Consider the following 25,293-nt stretch of genomic DNA (forward strand, 5'->3'; position numbering starts at 1 on the left):
TCATAAGTAATATGTCTTTAAGGGGAAAACACTATTCATGGAGGTCTGTAAATACCCTGCTGAAGAAAAATAACTTGCAAGTAATTTCCCCCCGGAGTTGGTGGATGTATTAAACCAATCGGACTGGGCTAGAAGTGAATGTTTGTTTGTTTGTTTGATTATGAGAGGAGGGTGGAGGATGCAGGTGGTGTGAGTGCATGTGTGTGTGTAGGGGGGTGTTAATGTGTTGACATGATTACAATAACAATCAACCAGATGCTGACGATACTTAGCATTCTCTCCCAATATAATGCTGTTTATTTCCCCCATTACGTGATTGAGTGTTGAGTGACTGAGCTAAACTGTATTCATTTCCATTTTTTTCCAATTTCCCATTTACAATCTTGTGGTAAGCGCAAAGAGTCATCAACAGGCAGTGTGCAATTATAAAGACCTGCTTCACTAAGCATGCGGTTTCCACTGACAAATCCATCCCGAGCCTTCAGCAACCTGCTATTTTTGAAATCTGGCCCACAGTGACATTAACCTTGTAACACTAACATCAAAATGTGAAAGGTTTGATTGAGTGTTCACCACGTTCTGAGTGACACGCACAAAAGGAAATAACTTCAAGAGGGAGTGGCATTAATGTTATGGCACTCCTAGAAAAATATCCTCAGTTAAATAAATACAGTATATTTCAGCCAGCCAACTCACATGGAAACGATTATTATGTGAATGCAGAATATGTCGGGTTGATGTTGGGCAAGTTACAATTACTGTATAACCCCCCCAAAAAAAAAAAACGCATTAGATACATTTAATATAATGTGAGACAAGGAAAAGCAGAACATTTTCTAATTTGAGAACCTGGAACCATAAAATGTTTGGCATTTACTTGATAAATCGACTAATGATTGCAGCTCTAATATTCATTAACTTACGCATATTGAAAATCTCAAACTAATGAAATGAAACCCATTGCTGCTTACCTAAATATGCGGTATGTGGTGAAAATGTGAATTTTAATACCAATCCAATTTGTGAAAAAAAGTCATACTGAGTTCCTCATGAGGCCAAATATTACAGGGGAAAAACATGCAAATGTGCTATGTGCAAGATAACAGTCATGTTAGTCAAAATGGATTTTATTTATATATTTATTGCTGGGTTGTTGTAAAAGACTGCACTAGTTTTAACTGGGTGGACCTAATAAAGTGCCAACTGAGTGTATATACAGTACTGTAAAGCTTATTACATGTTTGGATACTAAGTTCAAATTTAAAATTTTACTTAAGTAAAAGTAATGATGCTTGGTGGGTGTTTGATGCTAAGTATTAGCATCAAAATATACTTAAAGTGCCAAAAATAAAAGTAATAATTATGCAGAATGGCCCATTGAAATTGTACTTAAGTAGCTACAATGCTTCAATAAATGTTGAATAAATGTAGTTAGTTACTTTCCACCACTGCATGTATCAAATACATGACTTACACATCTCTCTTAAACTGGCCTGTGCTCTGTATTCAGCATCACCTCACACACTAATTAAAAACAAAAAACTAATTACTCATTATACAGAGCAGCTTAAAACCAAGGCAAGGATGAAAAAAAAAAAAAACTCCAACAAGCAACAAACACAAATTAATCACAAATCACATACGAGCCCAGTTTTGGACTTTACTAGCGACAAATATGTACAATTGGGGACATTTCAAAATGCCATCTGAAAAACAACAGAACAAGCAGAGAGAAAGAATAGAGGTGTATTCGTCAACACCTACCAGTATTTGAAGACTGTTGTCCCTCAGCAAAGTGTTCAGTAACCATGTCATATAACTTCCAGCTGGACTTCCTGTCTTCCATGAGGAGGCTCCCTTGATTTCTTGGCTAGCTGTAAGTGGCAAAGTCACTTCTGTTCACTTGTGCTCCCTCAGCTTCTTCTAAAATGTCTGAGGTCCGGTTTCGTGGTAGCTACGTGCCATCAGATCATATGTACAGTTATTTGTTATTTTGTGAAGTTGTCTTTCACCAAACCTCCCATCTCCACCTTATAGCGCTGCTAGCTAACACTGGGGAAACTAGCTAAGCTAGCTAGCAAGCAAGCACACCTGTCGCTCCATTTAAATGGCCTTGCTTTCTGTGAAGAAGCCTCGGCTCTCTTCGCTTCACAGTTTACTTACAGAGTCCTGAACATTAACTGTTTAGCTGTGACATTAAGTGGACACATCTGAAGGGTTGATAAGTACCGTTTTTTCAATAAAAGGATGAAAACTTACTTGCCTTTCCTTCAGTAGACCGAAATATTTATCTTCTACCGTTATTGGTGCAATACTCCCTTTCACCACACAAACTGACAAGGAGCGACCGTTACAGTCTAGGGGGGCGCTGTTTCACCTATTCAAAAGCGGAACTCGTGTGATAAACGAAAATAGAGAAGGAGAGCCATTAAGTTTCATGATGATTTATTTAATTTCTAATAATTCAAAGTTAAAACATTAACTTGCATAATGGATCATAGCAACAAACAGCATGCAGAGGACAACATACATGCATCTGGACTGAGCAAAGGGAACAGCAGATGCAACTAAAGTAGAGGGGTAGGGATTAAACAATCGTGCACTTTTGTATTTATCTATCTTACTTTTTAGTATTGAAATAAACTTGTTTTTATATTCTGGTTCTTTCCATCCTGATAGACGGGAGCAGAGGAAATATTTATGCAGCATTAAGAAAATGCTTCCTTGACAGTGCTAAAGTCAACAACAGTTTTAAACCTCATTCCCACCTTTAAAAACATCAATAAACATACACATATGTGTAAGGCACAGACAACATGCAGTTCAGAACAGAACGTCTTTTTATCCATATTGGTTAAATATTGACTAGTCAGGTACTATATTGCTAAACCTGGTAACTACTAAAAATCAGTATTCATGAACACATGTTGTCAAACCCCATATAGCTATAATATCACAACTCTTTACTCAGTCATCGCTTATATCTGAAGGCTTTATTAACTTTTCAACAAACCAAACACGCACCACTTGCGTACACATCAGTAAATAGATAGAAAATAAAGGAGCTCCTTTGAAATACAGCTCAGTCACAATCAACTATTTGCAGCACGAAGGTACCGAGGAGATCAAACATCACAGGAGTTTGTTAGCATCCAGTGTATCTCTGCTAACAACCAATGGATAAATAATTTATAGCTTTTACCCAACTGCTGCCTCGCCAAGAACAAGAATGCCAAACAACTTGGCTGGTCTCCGCAAGGCTCTGGAACAGAGAGCTGTTTACAGACTACAAAAGAAAATGAATTTGTAAGAGCACAGAGACAATTTTAAGCATCTAATAATCTGCCACAGTGAGGGAAAGACTGCATGATTAACATATTTTTTTAAAATCTTGTGCTGGAAAGACTTCCTGATGGCCATCTCAGGAGCTTCCAAGGGCAGCATCATCTCACAAACAGTGTTTACTTCCATCTTGGTTGACATATGGATGCTCTAATCCACAAGGCACTGTGCTGAGTATTTTTCACAATCATTTGAGCAGATGTTGTGGGACAGGAAGCTGAGGCATTGTGGACTGATTTTATGAACATGACACTCTTCTTTGCCAAGACTGATGCAATGTTGTGCTGGTGAATCATCAGTCCCCTAAAACCCAAAGCAATGATTAGTATGTGACACTAAATTCAAATTTTTCTAGAAACAACACTTAGATGTTTGACAAAAGAAAAAGAAATTAACTCGGGTGATAACAGGTGGTCATTTATGTCTATGTTCTCTGTTCAAAGATCTTTGGTGTCTCCGGTCTTCCAATAACTCCTGGTCGATGACCATTGACCCCTTCCCTGCACTGTGACCTGTTTTGAACTGATGTTTAACAGACAGTTGATGTTGGCAATTTATAAATTTTTTATTATAATAAAATTTATATAGCTCAATATCACAAATCACAAATTTGCCTCAAGGGGCTTTACAATCTGTACAGCATACGACACCCAGACCCACGTTTCGGATAAGGAAAAACTCCCCCAAAAAACCCCTTTAGACTGTTGTCTGTTTCCAGTTTTAATTTAGTCTCTTGTCCAGGGTCTCTGCCTTTTCACAGATGGTCAAACTACTGTTTCCAAGGTCAAGAATAAACTTTCCTACTCAGCTCTTGCATGATTGAACTTTTAACGATAATCAACTTAGGGAAAGGTATCTGTCATCAATTTCTAGAGAACAAATTTATCAGGATTTGATGCATGATCTTAAAATTTTCCCCATGTCATTGTCACAGATGGAGATTGTCTCTTTCTGATCATTTGTACAACTGAAACTCATTGTGTTACACTGTACATAACATTTCATTACTGTGTCTCAATAAATAAAGTGTAAGTTGCTTTTTTACTAACTGGTACTGGTAACAAACTATATAAACAACTTAGTTCTTCTTAGTTGTATTTTTTGTCACTTGGGGCAGTGGAAACAAGCTGCAAACACAACACTGATACTGGACAGTATATCACCTCTGAAGTTGATATAGTGAACAGTTGCCTGTTTTCACATCCATCAGATATGGAGCATGATTAGCATTCATTTGAAATCATGTTTCTGTCCCCCTGATTAATGTAAGTCCAATATTCACTCTCCTTTCTCCGCCAAACATCTAAAGGCTCCACTATGTTCACCAGCTAATGGCTAACTTTGTCTGCCTGCTGTTTGGTGCTGGACATGTGCCATACAGTGGAATTCATTAGATTTTTTTCACAGCTGGGAAAGGGTTTACTGTAGTGAAACTGAACCACAAAACTGAACAGTAAAGTTTCAGGCCGGAAAACCAAAACAATGAGGTGAAAGATGCTGAGATGCTCCATAGCGCTGAGAGGAACTCAGATTGTGGTGATAATTCCCTGTGGGTTTGTCACTACGAGTGAACTTTAATAAGAATTTAAAAAGTAAAATGTGCAAAGTGCAGATGGTTTAAGGAGTAGAAGTAAAATCCAGACATACAATAAAAAAGCATCACTTCTCTGAAACTTAGTCGAGTAACTTGCAGTAATTAGCTGCTTTCCAGCTCTGCACAGAAGTCTTTAAACACAGAGGTATAACTTCAACAGTTAAGAGTTAAAATACAAATGAGGGATTAAAGAGACTGAGAAACAAAGGAGGTGAAAAACGAGAGCCAATCTAATTAAGATCACAATCACTCAATTAGACTTGAGCAAGAGAAACAAATGGCAAATAAATTCTTTCATCATAACAACCGGTTTAATTGCTCCAAGACGGAGCACTGACATCTGGCATGCCCCCTCCAGACTGTGTGTGTGTGTTTCATACACACACACACACACACACACACACACACACACACACACACACACACACACACAGCAAGAGAGAGAATTTGGTACAACAACATGAAGGGATTGGAAGGGCGGGAGTTCAACGATGAGTGTGCTTTCACTGAGCCCTGACTGTGTTTATGAGCGTGAAACTGCCCGAGTGTAATGGAGCAGCTGCCTGGTTTATCCATCCACACTTCACCCACATGGTCAGTGGAGAGTGGTTGAATTAATGGTATTGGGGGCTGATTTTCTCACGAGAGCAGGGTTTTCAGACAGAGAATGAGGCCACTCGCTCTTTGAGAAAGAGGAGATGCAGTTTAGGTCGACACACACAAGCATGCGGTCTGATCGTCGATAGATAATCTGAGAGAGTTTGTGAGGCACAGGAACTGCGGCCAGAAACAAAGACAAGGGAACATGCACTTCTCTCCCCGCAGCTTCGGTTTCTCAGTACTCAGTTGCACCACGTCTTGTTATGAGTCTGTCTAACTACTTCCTCATGCTGCTGGCACAGAGGTCAGGGTTCACTCAGGTCCTCTGACAGCCAGAACAGGATCCAATGCGCTGGGAACAACTCTCTTTTCATTTGATCTGTTCAGCTACTACCTTTTTTCTTCTACCTACAAGCCCTCTCCTTTCCTTCCTGTATCCAGACATTATATTTTTCAAAGAGTTTGTCTCGGAGGTGGCCTTGTTATGTACACCCTCCATGCATGTCAGTATCATCCCTGATGCTGTCTGATCTTTGTCTGAAGCAAATAAAGGTCAAAAACAACCCCTATCTGAAAGAATTTTGAAATTAACCAAACAGCTGCAGATTTTGAAACAGCATTCATGCAAGAAGCCGGAAGTGTTGCACAAAAATGATGAAATCTATGAAAACTGTAATAAATAAATAAAAGGGTTTAGCGCCTACAGCAGCACTGATGGATGGTGGTTCCCTGATCTTGACTCACTCACATCAAACACAATCTTCTCTGAGGGGAGTGGCACTGTTAGTGAAGTCAGTCCACTGGTTTTGTTGCTTTAAAAAGGATCTCACCTACATCAAGTACTGAACAGATGGGGATATGCTGTCCTCTACTGGTTAACAACGATGCTGCAGCTACAATACAATAATCTTCAATAATCACATGTACATAAAATCATCAAAATTTAACACCAAACCCACATACATAGAGTAAAACTATTTAAATGTTTTAGCTTCAAAGGTGTGGAAGTTGTAGCCCTTACTACTCCAACAGTACAGATACAAAACAAAACTGTCCTCATACTTAAAGGCTGCGTTGGATAGTTTGTGCAAACAAAAATGCAATTTCAAAATTTGAGATTGTAAACTTTCTGACACATTTCTATTACAATTCACAGTTGAAGAGTTTCCACCATTAGAAAATGGAAACTTCAGTTCTGACAAATAAATACTCTCCTTTTAACAGCCCTCAGTATTACTGAAGGTATTGGAGATGTCACATATATTTTGCTCATAAATTGTCCCAGTTTTGAGTTATTGCTTTGGAATATTGAGCATCAAACCTCAGGTAAAAATGTCATGTTTCACTTAACCTCTTGAAGGTTTTTTTTTTTTTTTTTAAATATCCCTTTAAACAGTTTCAAAGTTAGAAAAAACAACAACAATGTTTTCCACATGTTTTTACAATGTCATAAGTAGCTATATTTTGTATCTGCCAGGTCCATACTTATGATACTTATACTGTTTTTTTATGGCTGCACTATAACATTGAATGAATGAATGAATTAAAAACAAACTATGTAAGAAACTGTGTTGACAAAAGTTTTATGTTGCACCAGTTGGTTTCAACTGACAATAGTCCTTGAGCTAGTTATAAAAATGTGTTAAGAAGACACACTGCAAAGACTGTAGTTCACCATATTTCACACCATGTGGGCTGAGCATCCTTTTCTCTGAACTTGTGCTGGTTATAGGGTTGAACTATACTCTCTGCGTTGACCCACATATTGTATTCATGAGTGTACTCAGAAAAGACTGACTCGCTTTTTTCGAGATTGTTGCACTGAATCCATAAAATTACCACACAAACAGGTCAAAATCCACATAGACAACCATACACCCACAAGTACATAACAATTCCTCCCGCATATGTCCAACGGCCAGGTCAAGCTGCAAATACACCAGACGTGTGAGATGTTAGAGTGCATGTTCCGATAAATCACCAGCGTACTGTATGATAAGCACATTTTTATTGGAAAGCAGATCCTGATTTTACCGGAACTGGCTGTTTATTTTAGTGCTTTTGTGTATTTTATGTATTTTATTTCTTTATATTTCATCATTTACTGTGGTATTTTATTTCTCTTGTCGTGAATCACTTTGTACTTTGTTTGGATAAGTGCACTATAAATAAAGTTTTATTATTATTATTATTAAGCACTTATGATTGTCTTGCACAAAGAGGAGTAATATGGTGAAAATACAAGACAGTGTGCTGGTGCCGTAATTATATTGATACTATTAAAATCAAAACATGCCGCACAACTCTTCTCCAGTACTTCATGTTTTATTCAACTCATCAAACGTTTTCAGCTGATGTATGAGGTTGTTTCCAGTTTCTTTGTATAAAGTTTATCGATGGTCTTCTGACCTACTGACCACCATCATCATCATCGTTTTAAAAAAAATACCACATTTACTGCCAGTGGATACAGAAATTTGGCGAATACGAGAGAATATGAAACATAATATTACAACTATCTTTTCAGAATATTATTTAGGAAATACAATCTTAACCCATCAATGAATAAAAAGGTTGAATCTCTAATTTTCAATACAAAGCAACAAATTCTGTATTCTTTCAACCTCATATTTCAAAACACAGTGTATTCAAATATCTTCCATCTCTTAAAATGTATTGATAACCATAACTAATTTCAAAGCCAATCTGTGGTTGACCTTAACACATCCATCGCTTAATTTTCACAAAAAAAATCCTGTTCTTTGAGTACAAATATAATTCAGTGGACTCTACAAAAAATGGCTTCAAGTCTAGTTCCTCATTTAATCCTCAATAGCTTAAAGTGCCCAATTCTCTCCCTCACCTTGACAAAAATACCTCCTCAATTCCCATATATTTAGAAAAATAGAAAAAAAAAACTGTTGTTGGGCTGCCATGACAACAGAGATTTAGGGGAATATAAAGTATAATATTTAGGGCATGTTAAAGTTATTTCATATAGTGACAATCAGATCAAATAGGTCAGACAGCAACAACAAAAGACAGATGCAGCATGGTGAAGAAAGACTGCTGAGGTTTGATGCTGGAAGTTGTTTCATCGCTGAAGTACCACATGTTTACACTTGGTCTTCCAGCAAGCATCAGAAAGCACAACCCCAGAGGGAGCATGTTGGTATTAATAGGTCAGAACGGTGTGTGTGATATATAAGTCAGCTAAGTGGGTCAGAGATGTGGTTCCACGGATGCTCTGACGGGTCAGCCGGCGGACTTGGAGGTGTATTTGCACATTTCTAGTGAGGGTGTCTATCAAATAGCTTTGACTGCTCCGTTAAGTTCAGTATTTGTTGTGCAAATGATTTATAAATATTTCCCTTTGGTCTCGCCAAGGGCAACATATGTTGCCAAGGGAAAGCTCTCTCTGAAGTGAGGCCATGAAAGTCAGGTCTGTGAGATGCACACACACACACACCTCGCAGGAATGTATTCACACACACACACACACACACACACACACACACACACACCTCTGCAGCTCGTCAAAGCCAAATAACCCTGATCAGGTGAACAGGAGTATTTCCCATGAGATTACAAACTGGAACGCCAGAAACCTTCAATCATTGTGAATTTGCATCAAAGACACAAAGAGGCAGTCATCGTCCAACGAGGCTGAGATCACAGAGAAGCAAACACTTTGACACACAGACAATTAGAAGAAAACACTCTGTATTTAAACCCTCAAGTTATGTTTAATGAGGAAAAAAAGGCAGCAATTAAATTAGGTTACTGCACAGCGGGGGTGGACGTTATGAGGGTGAAGTGACGAGGCACGTCTTTTTCTGCCTGAATATCAAAAGGTTAGAGTCAGTGATTAAAAGACGATGCCATTCACGGTGTGGGAACATCACAGCAACCAATTAGGATTTCATCATTTATTTATTTTTGTCACTTTTTTCAGGTAGTCTTTACAGAGAGGTAGAAAAGCTGGTGTTGGATTAGTGGAATCTTTCATTCAAGCCAAGAGGAGCTCTTTCTTCATATCATATTCGGTCAACTAGGTACATAAGCTCCAATTTTTCACTCATTATACATAAACAAAGACAATGAAGGGGATGAACATTATAAAAATATATTTAACTCTTGATCTAGTATGTTTCAGCCTGATCTAGCCATTTTGATCACTGGGCTGCTGTGATCAGGAATAATAATTTGTGTGTAATGACACGCTGTGAGGTGACCCTTGTTTCCAGCAGGATTTTAAAGATGTAAAAACTTCCAAAAGTTAAAGTCTACAGAAGTAAAAGGATGTAAGTAAGTACTATCTGAAAAATGTACTTAAACTATCAAAAGTTAAAGTACTTATTTTACAAGCTGACGACCCTGAAATGGGCACTTATAATGGCATAAATCATGAATGAATAATTTCATTAAATGAATATTTATAAAGCCATCAGTTACAACTTTTAAACTTCTATTTCTACTAAGCATGTGCACTTGTTAGAAAGTGGTACCCAGCATTTTGATGTTGTAGCTTGAGCTGGAATTAATGAAGCTTAGTGTAAATTCAAATCAGGAAGACTGACTATCTTCATGGTTATCTATTTATTCTCTGTTGCTGTCCATCTATCCAGATCTTCAGCCACTGCTCTTCAATACATTTTAATATTCTTTAAATTAAGTCTCTCCTGATTGAAATTACTTTATATACTGATGGATTGTTTATTCTATAAACATTGCATCATGTTTTATAAGAACATTATACGGTTTGTATGTAAAATCTTAATCTGGAAAGTAACTATAGCTGTCAAATAAATGTAGTAAAGTAAAAAGTACAATATTTCTCTCTGGAGTACAAGTATGAACTAAACCATCATGGAAATATTTACGTAAAGGACAATTGTACAGAAATAAATGTATTTAGTTATATACTTTCAAAGACACAGAACATGTATTTAAGTAGATAAAGTCAGCACAAATGCCGACTTATCATTTTTTACAAACATGCTTACAACTTGATCAACTCCAATCGAATCCAATCCAATTGGTTAAATATAACTTTTTATGATCTAAACATTTGTTTGGCAAAGAACTTAAGTGAAAAGTTCTTGATTCTGAGCCGTGTTGACTTAGATTACCAAATGTGGAAGAAAGGGAAAATGAATACAGATGTCTCCGTTTTACAGCCTGTTTACATCTTGTGAACTCCTGCCCAAAGAAAAGAGTTTCCCTTTATGTGTCTAATTAGATGGTGTGACAACATAGCCTCATATAACTCGTTCAGCTCCATCCTGTAAAGTTGATTTGAAGCCAGACTGAGTTAATATCTACGATCCAACATGACAATAACTCAGCAACTGAAACCACGGCTGAGACAGGAGAGACTTTGAGTGCTTGACCTTTTGACCTCCTCGCTACTGAAATCTCAGCTTTGTTGAGGAAATGAACCCCCTGAACCACTATATCATCATCAGTCCACTACAAAGCAAAACTAAAAGCTAATTAATGTTGGGCAAGAGGCAGCAAATTAGGCAAAGAGTTGGACGCTAAATGGAACAATCAGTGACTGTTGCTCAGTTCAAGAAAACTGGACTTGTACATTGTGCATTCTTCATAACAACACAAATCATCTGTCTAACTACCCAGTGATGCATGACTGTAATTTCCCATGAGCATTTGACAAAAGAGGGCAAAAAAAATGTATTATGGTATTTCTAAAGCACCGAGTTCTCTGTGACTTGTGACATGCCACTCATTACACCCACTGTGTTCTTTTTGCTAATAAGTAATAGTTTGGGAAATATGCTTATTTGCTTTCTTCCCAAGAATTAGATGAGAAGATTGATACCACTCTCATGTCTGTGCGGTTGGTACAGAGCTGGAGCAAGGGGGTGATTAGCTTAGCTTAGCATACAGACTGGAAGAGCTACATTTCCACGCATTTCCAAATATTCAGCTGCCGCAAATGGTCTTCTTAATGGTTACAGTGCCAAAAGGCTGTTGAAGTGATACATTAAAATACTGCTAGAACTTTTTCCAAATAACAGAAAGTCAAAGCCTAAATATCCACACCACTCAATTCTTTATCTGTATCTTAAACCTGAGTAATATGTAACAGTTATCCCATTTACAAGTAATAACTCTTCACCGTAGCACCGAGGCACCCTCCGTGTCAGTGGTCTGTTTCGGCTGAACTGACTACCCGACCAGCATACCATCCCAAGATACCACAAATGAAAATGGAGTGGCTCCCAAACGCCAACATCAAATCAAAGTCTGTCCTCCAGACTCACAGCTTTTCATCCAGTCCTCATCATGGAATCAAACACAGCCTTTTCCAACCGCACTAACAAGCTCGAGCTAACACCCTCCGGCCTAACCCTATGTCTTTAAGATGATTGAAGCAGCCAGAGGTGGCCTCAGCCATGTTTCCAAGCGCCAAGCAACCCCAAAAGCCTTATCCTATTAAACCACATACACCGTCTCATGTGTTGCGCCACGAGCAGACATGCAAAACTGGGGTGATTTTCCGTTTGAGAGCGAGAGATTATTGTAAAAGAAGTGGTGGGAAGGATGACAGTCAGAAGGGAGAGGGAGATGTGGCGGTTTGGGCCCATCTGTTTCTTGCTAAGTCAATGAAGGGAGGAAGAAAAGCTGAGCAGATACACTAAGCATTAGTGGTTAACCAACTACTAATGAGGGAAAAAGAAAAACATTGAACTCAGATGAAACCGTTTAGCATACAGCGGTGTACAATGTCCTTACTGAGTTTCAGGGAAAGATGGCCAACACTCACGTAAGCCTCGTGTGTAATAACCAAAGGGACAAAAAAGAAGTGGAGGTTGGGCCTGTTTTTAATCTATCCTTGCGTGTGTGTTTTAACCCATCCTCAGAGTATAGGAATCTGTTTTAACGCATGTATCCAATACATGTACTTCCACACCTTTGATACAGCAAATGTCCGGGGCACTCAGCTCTGGTGTAGCCTTGGCATGTAAAGCTTGATCCTCCCGCCAAGGTTTGGGGCTTGAGGGTTTTCATTTCTCTGATCGCCTCTCTTCCCTCATATACCCCCCTACCTCCCCCCTCAAAGCTCTGGAATAAATCCTGGGAAATGAGAGGGCCTCCTGCCCCCTCGCTGCTACTCATTCCCAGGTGTGCAAATCCCAGGTCAACCCAGGATCAGACAGTTACACTGCCAAAGTGTTAGAAAGAATAATAAATGACGGCAGATAAAGAGCACAGGAAGATGTGAGGTGAGGAGCAAGAGAAAGGTGAGAAGTGGGGAAAGAAAAAGAAACAGGATGAGATAAAAGAAAGAGATGGAAGAGACAGAGCTTGGTTTTGGGAATGTGAGCCATGCTGAAACCATTCAACTCAAATCAGCACCATGTGTCCTCCAGAGCCTTATTATCCCATAAATGAACTTTATTGAGGCAACAAAGTGCTTTGGAGCTCTGCAAAAACATTAAAGGGGCCCCGCCTGTCTCGGCCTGGAGCCAAGAGTAGTCCGATTCCTCAGGGGACTAATGAAAAAAGAGAGGCCCCTGGCCTCGTGTTCAATGCCCCCAATGTACCCTCAAAAGCTGGCTGGCCGGCACTGCTTGAGTAATGTCCTATTAGAGACAGAGAAATAGTGAGCAATTACACCAGGGAGACAAATATGGCACAGACCTCTTGACTGACCCGACCTGTGAAATTAACCAGGAAGGAAGGATGACAGACAAAAGGTAAAACAGCAGGAAGGAGGAAAAGAAAACAGATGACGGGACAGCAAGGCTGGATGATGTACAATATCAAGTGGGTCCTTTCAGTTTATATTGTGCTCACATGGTGCATTTCCCTAGATAACATTTTGTAAATAACCTCAAACTAACTGACATACAGACACTCTATGCCAGGTAGTATTACAGTGTATATAAGAGCAGTGGCTGGTCTCTGGGTGCAAAATATAATGAAACTGCCATCTATAGTGTGCTGTGGGCACTGTACTTAAAGGGGAACTCCACTGATTTTATCAAAGTATGTTTACAGGTCTTGGGGAGTACTACTGCATATGTGAAAAAAGTTGTATGAAGCTTTTTGTGGCTCCAGAGGGAAGTCTGATAAATTGTTTCAAGTGATGTCACTCGTGGCAATATTGTTTGAGTCCGAAGACTACAAGTCTGAAAATTTAAGTAAAATCTGGGGGTGCAGAGTTAGAGAGAAGTAAGCTTACCAGACCACTGTAGCCGCCCCTCATCTCTGCTTGAGGCTTGCGTCTCGAGGCATCATTAGCTGCAACTAGCATAACACACCCGAATCTCTGACAGAACTGATGGCAGTCAAGTTACACTATGGGTAATCTAGGCGCCAACATTTGCCAAGAAAGCCGAATGTGTGCGATAAAAAAAGACAATATCGCTGGTTCTGCTGCATCGATTTTGATCATTTTTTAAATTAGTAGTGCAGTGCAATGTTAATTTGGTGGAGTACTGGAGAACTTGGAGGCAACAGGGGACCCAACAGTGAATTTTTGGCGTGGGGTCTCCAAACAGGTTAATCTGGCCATGTACAGTAGGGGAGGAAGGGTGAAAATAACCACACAGGTGATAAAAGTGAGGGCAGAGGAGAAATTTCACATGTCAGGTAGTCATAACAAAAACAAAAACATTCCTCTAAAAACCACAAGAAGAGGCCTCTGAGTTTCTGTACGGCTAACAATGCGAAGCAGCTCCTCCGGGGAACGAGTGCCGCAGAGGTGGCACACTGCTGTGTGAGATAACAAATGTTCGTGACAGCTCAGAGGACTGGAAGCAAAGATGTGGGCGTGTGTCTGATGTGTATATAACCACCCGCCTGCTTCCTCAGCCAGTTTACCTCTCATGATGCATGTGGTGGATGGCCGGGGCTTATTCCAACATAAATAAGTCTCTGATCCTTCTTGGGATGACGAATTTTATAAAGATGGGATTCTTTGTGGCCGGGCAAGGGGTTACAATGGTAAACCAAATGGCCGCAAGTGGATGTATGGGACTGATTAGGACCCTGGAAATGAGATTAAAGAGAGATCTACCAACAGATTGAATTGTATTTGCCATAATTGCTGAGAACAGCTTATTCAGTGCAGACCGCAAGAAAGAGAATCATAAAACCAAGGAAGGAGGAGGAGTAGAGAGGAGGGACAGCTGCCACTTGAAACCAGCAAGCTTTTCTCAAAGAAATCAAAACCAGGACTAGTCTTGTATCAATTAGAGGGTGTGTGCATGTTGTGTGTGTGAACAGAGGATGAGATAAGGGATGGATTAGCTCTTACTCAGAAACTTCGAGTTCTGCTTTAAGCTTGTATTAATGATTTTTTGTGTTTGTGTAGTATTAGTAATCTTTTTTATTTTCAAAAGCAAAGGCCAATTTAACCACATTGTGCTTTTTAAATGGAAAATTCCCCTGTGCTCAGTAACTGTGCATGCCATGAATTTATCTGAAATGAGATAACTGAAATAGCCATGAACTCTGTTCTCAGCATCCTGGTGAAAAGAGCTTTAATGAAAAATAAATCTTGTGAAGAGAAAAAGACCAACAGACAAATCAATAGAGGCACGGCCTCAAAGATAAAAGTGAGCGCTGTGTGCCAAAGAGCTACTCGCTCTCATTCCTGGGTTGATTGTACTTAAAGTGAAACCACATGAACTGAGCTGTTCCCACAAGGGAAGAAAGTGTGTGTGGAGCTAAAAGCATGCATATACTGTTTGACGTAAGGCCCTGAAAACTTGGTATTTCTCTGCAACATTAAATATTCATGACTAAATGAGCAACAATCAACATTAAAATTCAGGAAAGCTGATCTGCTTCATCAGATTGTGTGGGTGTTGTTTGATCAGATTTGATTGCCAGGCGGTCTAGCAACATAAGAAAACACCACAACTGTCATTGTTAAATCCTGATTGGTGCACATAAGTTTGTGTTATCACATTTTTCCAACGGAGCCCTGCCCACTTCAAACTAGTGAAAGTAAGGACAAAAACACAAATCTCATGTAAAACAACTAAAAACTGTTCTGACTTAGGCAGAAAAGACTGTGTTCATGTAGGACCCCATTGCTCATAATAAGAACAAATAGAAGAAAATAGATTTTCAGGGCCTTTAATATAACAAGACTTAGTCTACAGTCATGCTAGCAGCTCTGTGAGACTGTACTTTGAGCTAAATGCTAGTGTCAGCATGCTAACATTCTCTCAATGACAATGCTAACATGCTGATGTTAAGCAGATGGAATGTTTACCATGTTCACCATCTTAGCTTAGTGTGTTAGCATGCTAGCATTTGCTAATTAGCATAAAACATAATATACAGCTGAGGCTGATGGGAATATCATTAGTTTTGCAGGTTTTTGGACATAAACTAATGTTAATTAGTTAATGCTAATATTATAAGTTTGCAAATAAAAGTATTGTTTGACTAGATGGTGAAAGTCTATCAAAAGTAGAATCACCAAAGTCATTAGAATACATCGTCTGGGTGTCTGTACAAACTTTTGCACCAATCCAACGTGTAGATATTGAGATATTTCACAGCATAAGTGAAAACTCGACATGCTGGAGGCGCTAGAGGAAAAGTCAGGAGGTCATTAAAGTCAGTAGGATTCATCCTCTGGGGACCCTGAATGTTTGTACAAAATTTCATGGCAATCCATCCAATAGTTGTTGAGGTACTTTAATGTAGTAATGACAAAATACACTGAGCAAAGATGTAGTTTTCTATGTTAGGCACTTTAATTGATTTTTTATTACTGAGTCACAAACACAAATATTATTGCCAAACAAAACAACCAATTTAAACAGATCGGTACAGTATATTTATTTAGAGATTTAAATGGATTCAATTTATAGTCTATGTTAACGGTAGAGGGAAGACTGAAAGAAATATCCCCAAGAAATAGTGTTAATCCCTAACATCTGCAGAACAAAATGCAAAAGGAATTGTTTTCTAAATGATCTAAACAGTGTTTTTGGCCAAAATATAAAAACAGAGAGCAAGAAAGTTTACTTGGTGTTAGCTGAAAGGTAAAGATAGGAGTGCTTCAAATAACTAATCGTTAGGAGGTTATCTATCTACATATATAAAGGAATCTGTTCTATGGTTATCAAATGCCATCCTACGGTAAATGTTACCCTGAACGTGTTTTGTGCCGTTCTACTTCCAGACCTGCTGAATATCAGAATTGTCACACTGTAATACAGTAATTAAAGTAGTACAAAGCTATGAAAAACATATCAGTGTAAAGGCGTAAGAGACTCGCTCAACAATCACAACACCACTACACTACACCATCAAGAGTCACAAAGAGCTGGCTCAGGGGTACGCAACGCTTGCTCTAGGAGAGCTGCAAAAATGCACTGCTGCATAAATGAGGTTTTATATTAAGTCAAGCTTCAGCTGGGACATTCGCTGTATTTAAAATGTTTACATGTAATGATGCAAAGCAGCAGATATTAGTAGATAAAGCTCTGTCGAATTAGTTTTACTTTCACATTTCATATCCTCTCAACCATCTGTAAGATTTATAATACATTTCCCGTGATGAGTACAAACATGCAGATTACAGCTTCCCAAAACAACAACTGCCTACCCATGAGCCACACTGACTATTACAATTTCTATCAACTTGGCCTGCCAAGTCTCACCACTAGAGGACACTCTGGTTTTAACAAAAAGGACGACGTGCCACTGCAAACTGTAGGACACAGCAAGAGATCTCCACTCCACACCGCCATGACTCAAACCCAGCACAAACCATGTCCAGACTGTGTGAGTGACATAACCGAGAGCTCTCCCAAATCTGTCACATCATTATCTACCATATACCAAAATGGCGAGTAGTTTTAGATTTGGATGATTTCACCCTCTTCAGGTTTTTGGTATTTGGATTTATTCTGAAAACACATGTGATAGCTTGGACCTCTAGAAGATGACGATAACTGTGCCACAAAATGAGTACAGTCTCAAGAAAGGAGCTGAAGTGTTACAACTGACATGAACAAGGTTAAAGAATAGGTTCACATTCTTTCTTAAAACAATACTCAGATTCCCATATGTACATGAAGAGAGTTAGTGGATGCTGTAATCATTCCTTCTTTTCAACCCGCACATGAAGGGATCCCCTAATAATACTATTCCAATGTAAGAGATGGGTGACAAAATCCTCCTTCTGCCCTCTTTCTGTGCAAATTTGCATTTCAAAAAAATCAGCTGAAGGTAATATGAGGCATCAGCATCTGGAGTTAGTCAAATCACGAAGGTAACTTCCAAATTTATTGAGATCTTAGCGCAAAATTTACTCTTATCTTTTTGTTAGTAATGTCCCTGCGACTCAGCAAGGAAACAATGTCTGGGGAATTTCATACTAAGACGAACCTCGAAAGAAACCCACTTTATATGACTAATTCATACTGCTTATATTAATTCATAAGCCTTGTATTAGCTATGGTTTAACTTGAAATGCATTTTGTCAAAGAATCCCCATCTCTTACTCTGGAATCATGTTAAGAAGGGATCTCTTCACTGTCAGTCAGATTGCAGAGACCAGCAACTCCTTCAATGTACAGATGGGTGTCTGAGTATTGTATTTAAGGACATGTTCACAATTTAGTCTATCTTAAAACAATACTCACATGCCCATATGTACTTTGAAACAGGTTTTGCTTGCTGTGATCATTCCTCCTGTTCATACTGGAGATTAAAAGATCCCTTCCTAATGTGTTATCAATGTAAGTGATGGGGGACAAAACAGTCCTCATTCTGTGGAAAAATGTACTCCATAGTTTATCTTAAGTTAATATTAGGCTTCAGCAGTCCGAGTTAATCAGATCAAGTGGATATCTTTCAAAGTTAAAGTCTGTTTAGCACAAAATTCTGTTTTTTTTTGTTACAATCTGTCATTGCAGCTCAACAGAGACGCAAAGTGGAAATTTTGTACTAAACAGACTGTAACTTTGGATGATATCCACTTGATTTTACTAACTCAAGTTAACTTCAGATAACCTTTTGAATATTTTTTGCATGGATTGAGGACTGTGGATTTTATCCCCCATCACTTATATTGGAAGTGCATTAGGAAGGGATCTCTCAATGGTTAGCACGATCAGGAGGAATGATTACAGCAAGCAAAACCTATTTCAGTGTTCTTTTAGGCAACCTGACTATTGTTTAAAAACAGACATGAAAAAATGTGAACCTATCCATCAAATTCTAGCAAACATTGCTGTTAAACACGAAAACATACTGTGTGAGAGCTGACTGTCAGGTGGGAATGTGAAAAGTGGTCTTTGTGTTCATGTCCATTTTACATTTCAGCTGAGCATTTCAAGAGTGAGTAATCTATGAAAGGGACATACATTTCAAATAACTCCCATATCACCGAATGTAATGGGTTAAAGCTGCATAAAAATGCACAGATTTGCATTATCATTTATAACAGATTTGACAGAACTGTATGGAATTGCATTTTCACATACTGTACTGTAAGAGAAATTTAAAAATGTGCCTGTGTATATGTATATCATTAAGTCAAAATTATTTCACTGGTCAGTTTGATACAGGAATTGATAAAATAGCATTTTTAAATAAATCGAGTTTCCATTGGCTGCGTTTCTACTGGAGTTGAAATAACACATTTGTATCTAAAATCTACAGTTATTCACTTTTACCCTCAACACAACCAAAGTGCAGCCATACTACAACAAAAAGGATTTCAGAGCAGCCTGTTTGGAGAAATTTTGCAGAATGACACATACACCCACACACACACACACACACACACCGGGCACCCACAGGGGCCACAGCAGGGGAACTCTGCAGTGGAAGATGTGAGAATGGTGAATTTGAGTCAGCAGGTAGCATTTTGTTTTGTCGGAGGAAGCTTTAACACACAAACTCCTGTCTCATGCGGATGATCTGTAGTAAGGCGGCCTGGACATCCTCATCCATGTGGCCCTACGAGGGAAACACAGTCAGAATGGGCTTCAGTTAATCCGTTTGTACCACAGAAGCTCAGTTGTCAATTACACACATGACAGATCATTCTGCACTTCATCTCCTGACAGCTACTGTGCACTTACACCTACATATTTTTAAATAATTTGGGCTATCCATATTTTGTTTTACCATTTTTGCCCTTTTCTGTTTCCTGTTTTGATTAATGAATTTGCAGCCTGCTCCCACAGGATTTCCAACCAATATATTTCCCCAATCCATCTGCAATGGCTGCCTCAAATAATCAACACACAACATTTTTTAATTTAGTTTTTATTATGTTCTTTGCCTTTATTTGATAGTGCAGTCGAAGATAGACAAAGTGCTGAAAGTTGTTTTTAACTTTTAACTTGGTGGGACTTGATTTGACAAAAGCATCGATAAATTGAATTCGATCATTCAATGTTTGCAATGGTGTGATCATTCATTGTTTTAATGTGCACTGCCAGTGTGTCATACAACCCTTCAGTGGTCTGTTGACTAGAGCCTTGCTGCAGCTGTTGTGACAGACTCACCTGAGTTGGAGCAGTTTTGAGCTCCTGTTTGCACCTCTACACCAGGTTGGACGTTACCATATGGATGGTGGAAAGGTATGACTAGCCAATAACATTTGTAAAAGGGAAGTTTTTAGAACAAGTTCAGTTATCAAAATCAGAAAAGTGTTGCTGGGAATGGCCAGGGATTGACACAGTGCACTTTAAATGCTAAATACTGAATGATGAAGACCAAACACAACCGTGTTCACCAAAATGTATTTTCAGACTCAAGTCAGCTTTTATCAAATAATGCCTTTTATGTAATCAAGTGTGTTTTAATTAAATAATTAATCTCTTTTCCAAAACAAGAGCACAGATAAGAGCCCTTTTATCAATTCAATTATTCTTTCATGAACTCTGCTCTCAAATCTAATCACTGAATCTCCATGAGTTCAACCTCCTTAATGTTGTTGTTCTTAACATAATCCTATAAGGTCATCAGAAAGCTGTCTGAATAACAGAACCTAAATTATATTAATTAAGACCATTCATGGGAATGAGACAAACTTTCTTAGTAGATAATGTGCAGAGTTCAAGGAAGATATCAGACAACTCTCACCTTCAGTAGAGATTAATGAGAGGAACGTACCTGTGCTGCACTGAGAAGATGAGTTCGATAAATTGAAACCACCTCCCTGTGTTGCCTCTCAGCATCCTTATCGAGCAGAAGGGACAAAGACATGAAGATGAGCCAGTGGTTAATGCTTCAAAGTTTTCAACAGCTGGTCAGTATTGTAAATAGATGAGGTGCGGTCACTGAATTCACATGCGATTCTAATCCAATACATGTCTTTTTGTCAAATTCAGCGAATATCTCCTCACGGTCCGCTAGCTGTCCGTTCAGTGTGTGCACTGAAAAAAACTCTGGTGTGTCAGGTAACGTTAAATGACTTGCCCACGGACATTCAGCTTACTTTCTAGTTTGCCAAGATATGCTGTTGTTGTGACGTTAGCTATAGTAGCAGGAGAGTTGTGAGTATCGCTGTCTGGAGCTGGTGTGCTGCTCTGGGAAACCGTCTCGTCCTCTCTGGCTGTTAGCTTCACAGCAGCAGCTGTAGCGACTATTTGCTAACCCACAACCTAGCTAACGTTAATTACATTACTTGCTGTGTCGTTGTTCGCTCTGTATCATGGTATTTGTCATGGTATACATTAAATATCACTCAATATCAAATGTATAAAAATTAAGAGCTTTTTGTCTCCTACAGTTGTTTTTCAGTCAGTCACTAACAAAAACACAGTTATTGTGCACTAAATCTAATTAAACATAAAGCAGAACATGCATCTGTTTATATAATTGTCCACTCACAGCCAGCTGTTGCTGTAGGCTCTTGATCTGGGCTTGGAGTGTGTCAATGTGCATTGTCTGTCTCTTATTGGGCGCGTTGCTTGTGTATGCCAGCTGGGACAGACCATTCAGTGCCTGCTTCAATCGCTCAACGTCTGTCAGCAACTCTGTGATCTGACACACACACACATACACACACACACACAGACACAATAAAGACACAATAAATCCAAGGCTGAGCACAGCAAAATCCATCATTAATTCAACTATAATGTCAAATTCTTACTACCTTCTTGTCTTTGGCTTCAGTCTGCTGAGCTGATGTCTGAATCCTTCTCTGAAGATCACAGATGGTGCTGAGTGACTCATCATATCTCTCTTTCAGCTCCCTAATTTCTCTTTCAATGGTGCGTCCCTTCTCCTGGACGGCCTCCATCTCTGTCCTGGCCCTGCTCTCACCCTCCCTTGCTTGCTTTGACTCTTGATGGGCCTCTTCACACTTTTCTGCTAAGCTTAATAGTTTGTTGCTCAGGTTGGCAGCCTCCTCCTCCAGCTGCTGCTTCTCCTTCTTCAGCAAGTTCATTTGGTCTTCCTTATAGCGAATTTCCTCGAGAGCCTGTGTGGCTTGCAGGAGCTCAGATTGCAGGGCAGATACATCTTCAGCTCTTTGGGCGTTGTTCTCCTCCTCCTCACGGAGAGCCATTCGAAGTTTAGCGACTTCAGCCTCCAGGGCTTCCTTGGCCTTGGTCTGTTGTTGCAGCAGAGAAGCCTGATCCCCACGGTGTTCCTGCAGTTCTTTCTGTAAGGCACAAACCCTCTGGGCCTCCTCCTGCTGTGCCTCTCTTGCTTTCTTGCAGTCGGCCTGGGCTTGCTGCATGGCATCATGGAGGGCTTTAAGCTCTGTGTCATACGTTGCTATCCGAGTCAACTCTGATTTCAGACGCTCCTGCAGATTCTGGATCTGAGTGTTGCAGAGGGCATTCTGGTCTTGAAGATCAGCTTTCTGAAATGTTATCTCCTCGTGCTGCTGCTCTAAGTTCACCAACTTTTGAGTCAATTCCTCAAATTTACCCTTGAACTCTGCCTCCATATCCTTGTGCTTTTCACTGGTAACTAGAGCAGTGTCTAGTCTCTGTTGAACAGATTCAATCTCAACTTTAAGTTTGTCTTTCTCCTGTTTGTTGCTCTCTCTGGCAGACCTTTCTTTGTTATACTTCTCTTCCATTTCCAACAGCTTGACTGTTAACTCCTTCACCTGGGCACTGTAAAAGCTTTCTTTTTCTTCGGCCGCAGTCAGTGGGATAAACTTAGACTGAATAGCCTCCTGTATGGCATCAAGTTCTTTCTTCTGGGCCTCCAGTTCTTGGGTAAGCTTTACGGTTTCCTCCTGAGCCAACACATACATTGCTGACACTTTGTTTGCTCTATTCTCTGCCTCAACCACAGCAGCATTCAACTTATCTGTGGTAGCTTTGTGGTCTTTTACGCATATATAGTCTTTTTTCATCTCCAACAGGACTTTTTCCAACTCTGCTTTCAACTTATCATTTCCGTCTTTCACATTCTTTAATTCTTCCCAACTTTCTTTTTCCTTGGTCTCCAACTTCAACATCTCTGCTTTAACACTCTCTAAGGTGGAACTTAACTCCATCTTCACTTGCTCATGCTGCTGTCTGGGAACATACTCTCCATCCAAGCTCTGTTTCAGAGTCTGGCTCTGTGTGGTCAGCTGCACACACTCTTTATCTCTGTCTTCACATCTCCTCTGCAAAAGTTCAAGATCCTTCATCAGGTCGGCAGTCTGAGACCTCAGAGTGTCCATTTCACTCTGGTGTCTCTCATCGGCTCTTTGGAGACTGCTGATATTCTCCTGCAGCGTGGCCCTCTCGGTTTGAAGCTGCTGGACTTGTGCCTCTGCTTTTCCATAACGTTCACTGGCTTCCACCAGTTTGTCTTCCAGCTCCTCCAAAGCCGTTACCATGTTGCTCTGAGCTTCATCGTAGTGCTTCATGGGTATAAAGTCAATCTCAATCCTGCTGTTGAGCTCATGCAGCTGCTCTCGTAGTATAACTCTTTCCTCCTCACTCTCCTCGACCTCCTGAATTAGAGCCTGGCTTTTGGCAGTCACATCGACCAGTTTCCTTTTCAACGAAGCATTCTGCTCTTCGAGAGCTGCCCGTATCCTCTGTTGCTCCTCAGCAGACATCGCGGCTGATCCTCCCTGGGATGACGGACCGTCCAGCTTTCGATGGAGCTCTGCCACCTCCTCCAGCACACGATCATAGTCTTCCCTCAGCTCAGTGAGCTGCCGTTCCTTCTCGTCAACCGCATTGGTCAGCAGGTTTTTCATGTTGTCAAACTTCTCAGCTGGTACTGTGTTGCCATGTTTAGACTGGGTCTCCTTCAACTGGGTTTCCATTTCTAAAAGGGTCTCTGCTAGTTCATCTCTTTCTGCAGACAGAGCTCCCAGGTCTTGGTTCAGCCTTTCTGCCTCAGCTGCAAGCTGGCTCTCACTGCTCTTGTACTCCTCCAAGGCCTTCTCACTCTGTTTGAGGCGGTTACGAACGCGACCCACTTCGGCTGAAGCCCCTTCATACTTAACCTTGATATCCTGGAGCTGGGCACGCAGTTCTTCTGTCGCCTGGCCTCCTAAGTGTTCCTTAACAGCGACTACGTGGGCTTGCAGCTGTTTGACCTTACACTCAGAATCCAGCATCCTCTTCTGGACATCCCCCAAGGCATCCTCAAGTTCTTGAACCTGCTGGTCAGCCTGTTTCTGGATGGTATCTCGGCTCTGAACCAGCTCTTGGCACTCTCGGTTTTTACGGTTCAGGGCAGATTGAAGCCGTGCCGTCTCTTCCTCCGCTGACTGCTGTCTCTTTTTGACTGCCTCAAGTTCATGTCGGAGTGCATCCAGTTCACCGGAGAGGTCCCAGCCTACAGTAGGCTGACTCTTTTCTGCAGGTCTGGACAGTGAACGCAACATGGCAGGATTCTGGGGCATCTGCAGAAAAAGAGGAAAAATATATTGATACAAATACACACTAGATGTGACAAAATAATTATTATTAGTCATTTATAAGGAAAGCCAGCCACTTTATACGAGAGTATAGCATAGTTGTTGTTCTGTCCTCAACTTTTCCCCCCTTTGATTTGTAATTTTTTAGTACAGTTGTTGCTCTCTCACTCTGTTGCATGTTTTAAATACGCTGGGAGGAAGAGTTCTAGCCAAATTTGAGGGTGTAATTACCTTTGATGAAGTTATAATTCTCAGGATCTGAATACTGTATTAGCAGTTTAATTTGTATGCAAGTCCTGCTATAAGCCCACTGTTGTTGACACAGACTGCTTAGATGCAGACTACTAGTCATTTGCAAGTCATTTGAAACTGTTCCACAGATAAAAACTTACCTGATCAGAATCCAGGCTGTGAGCTTGTTTGACCAAAGTGTTTTCTTTACCTGCAAGACAAACACAACATTCAACCCTGCTCATACCCTGCGGGTCAAGTTTGAAATAATGCTATCAAATTTTTCTTTATGATTCAAGAAATGGAGGGAAGCTCACCTTTGATAACAGATTGCCCTGAGTAGTCCCCCTGTGAATACATATAGATACACATACTAATTACAAGTCAGATTTTTTAAATACATTCTATTTTTAACACTATATAGAATGTTTTAGCAGCACTGATTAATTTTAAAAACTTACTGTAATGTTCAGTACATTTATTATGCATTTTCTCAAAGCAGATACACAGTTGCCAGTTTATTAGGTTCGCCGAGCTCAAACTGATGCAGTCTAATACAACAGTCCTGCAATAAATACAACCTTCATGAAGGTTATAATGTTCAGTTTTAATTGAAAATGTTTTACAGAGGTGTTGATTCAACTTCATAGTTGTTTTGGTGGATGTAATTTGTTGTGCT

The 25,293-nt window shown here is 39.8% G+C and overlaps 1 protein-coding gene across 2 annotated transcripts in view; it reads right to left on the reverse strand.

Moving 5' to 3' along the window:
• Window positions 1–16,259: 16,259 nt before the first annotated feature.
• The window catches only part of uacab (uveal autoantigen with coiled-coil domains and ankyrin repeats b), a 44,357-nt gene continuing 35,323 nt past the window's right edge, over window positions 16,260–25,293 (reverse strand). For both annotated transcript variants that reach the window (XM_044203700.1, XM_044204527.1), the window contains exons 14-19: window positions 24,932–24,962; window positions 24,776–24,825; window positions 21,654–24,368; window positions 21,386–21,538; window positions 20,666–20,731; window positions 16,260–19,501 (exon numbers count right to left, since the gene is read on the reverse strand). In XM_044203700.1, the coding sequence (XP_044059635.1) occupies window positions 19,430–19,501; window positions 20,666–20,731; window positions 21,386–21,538; window positions 21,654–24,368; window positions 24,776–24,825; window positions 24,932–24,962 (3,087 nt within the window). In that variant the 3' untranslated portion in view covers window positions 16,260–19,429. The remainder of the gene's footprint in view (window positions 19,502–20,665; window positions 20,732–21,385; window positions 21,539–21,653; window positions 24,369–24,775; window positions 24,826–24,931; window positions 24,963–25,293) is intronic.

The sequence above is a fragment of the Siniperca chuatsi genome, linkage group LG1 (genome assembly GCF_020085105.1).
Source record: "Siniperca chuatsi isolate FFG_IHB_CAS linkage group LG1, ASM2008510v1, whole genome shotgun sequence".
Lineage (NCBI taxonomy): Eukaryota > Metazoa > Chordata > Actinopteri > Centrarchiformes > Sinipercidae > Siniperca > Siniperca chuatsi.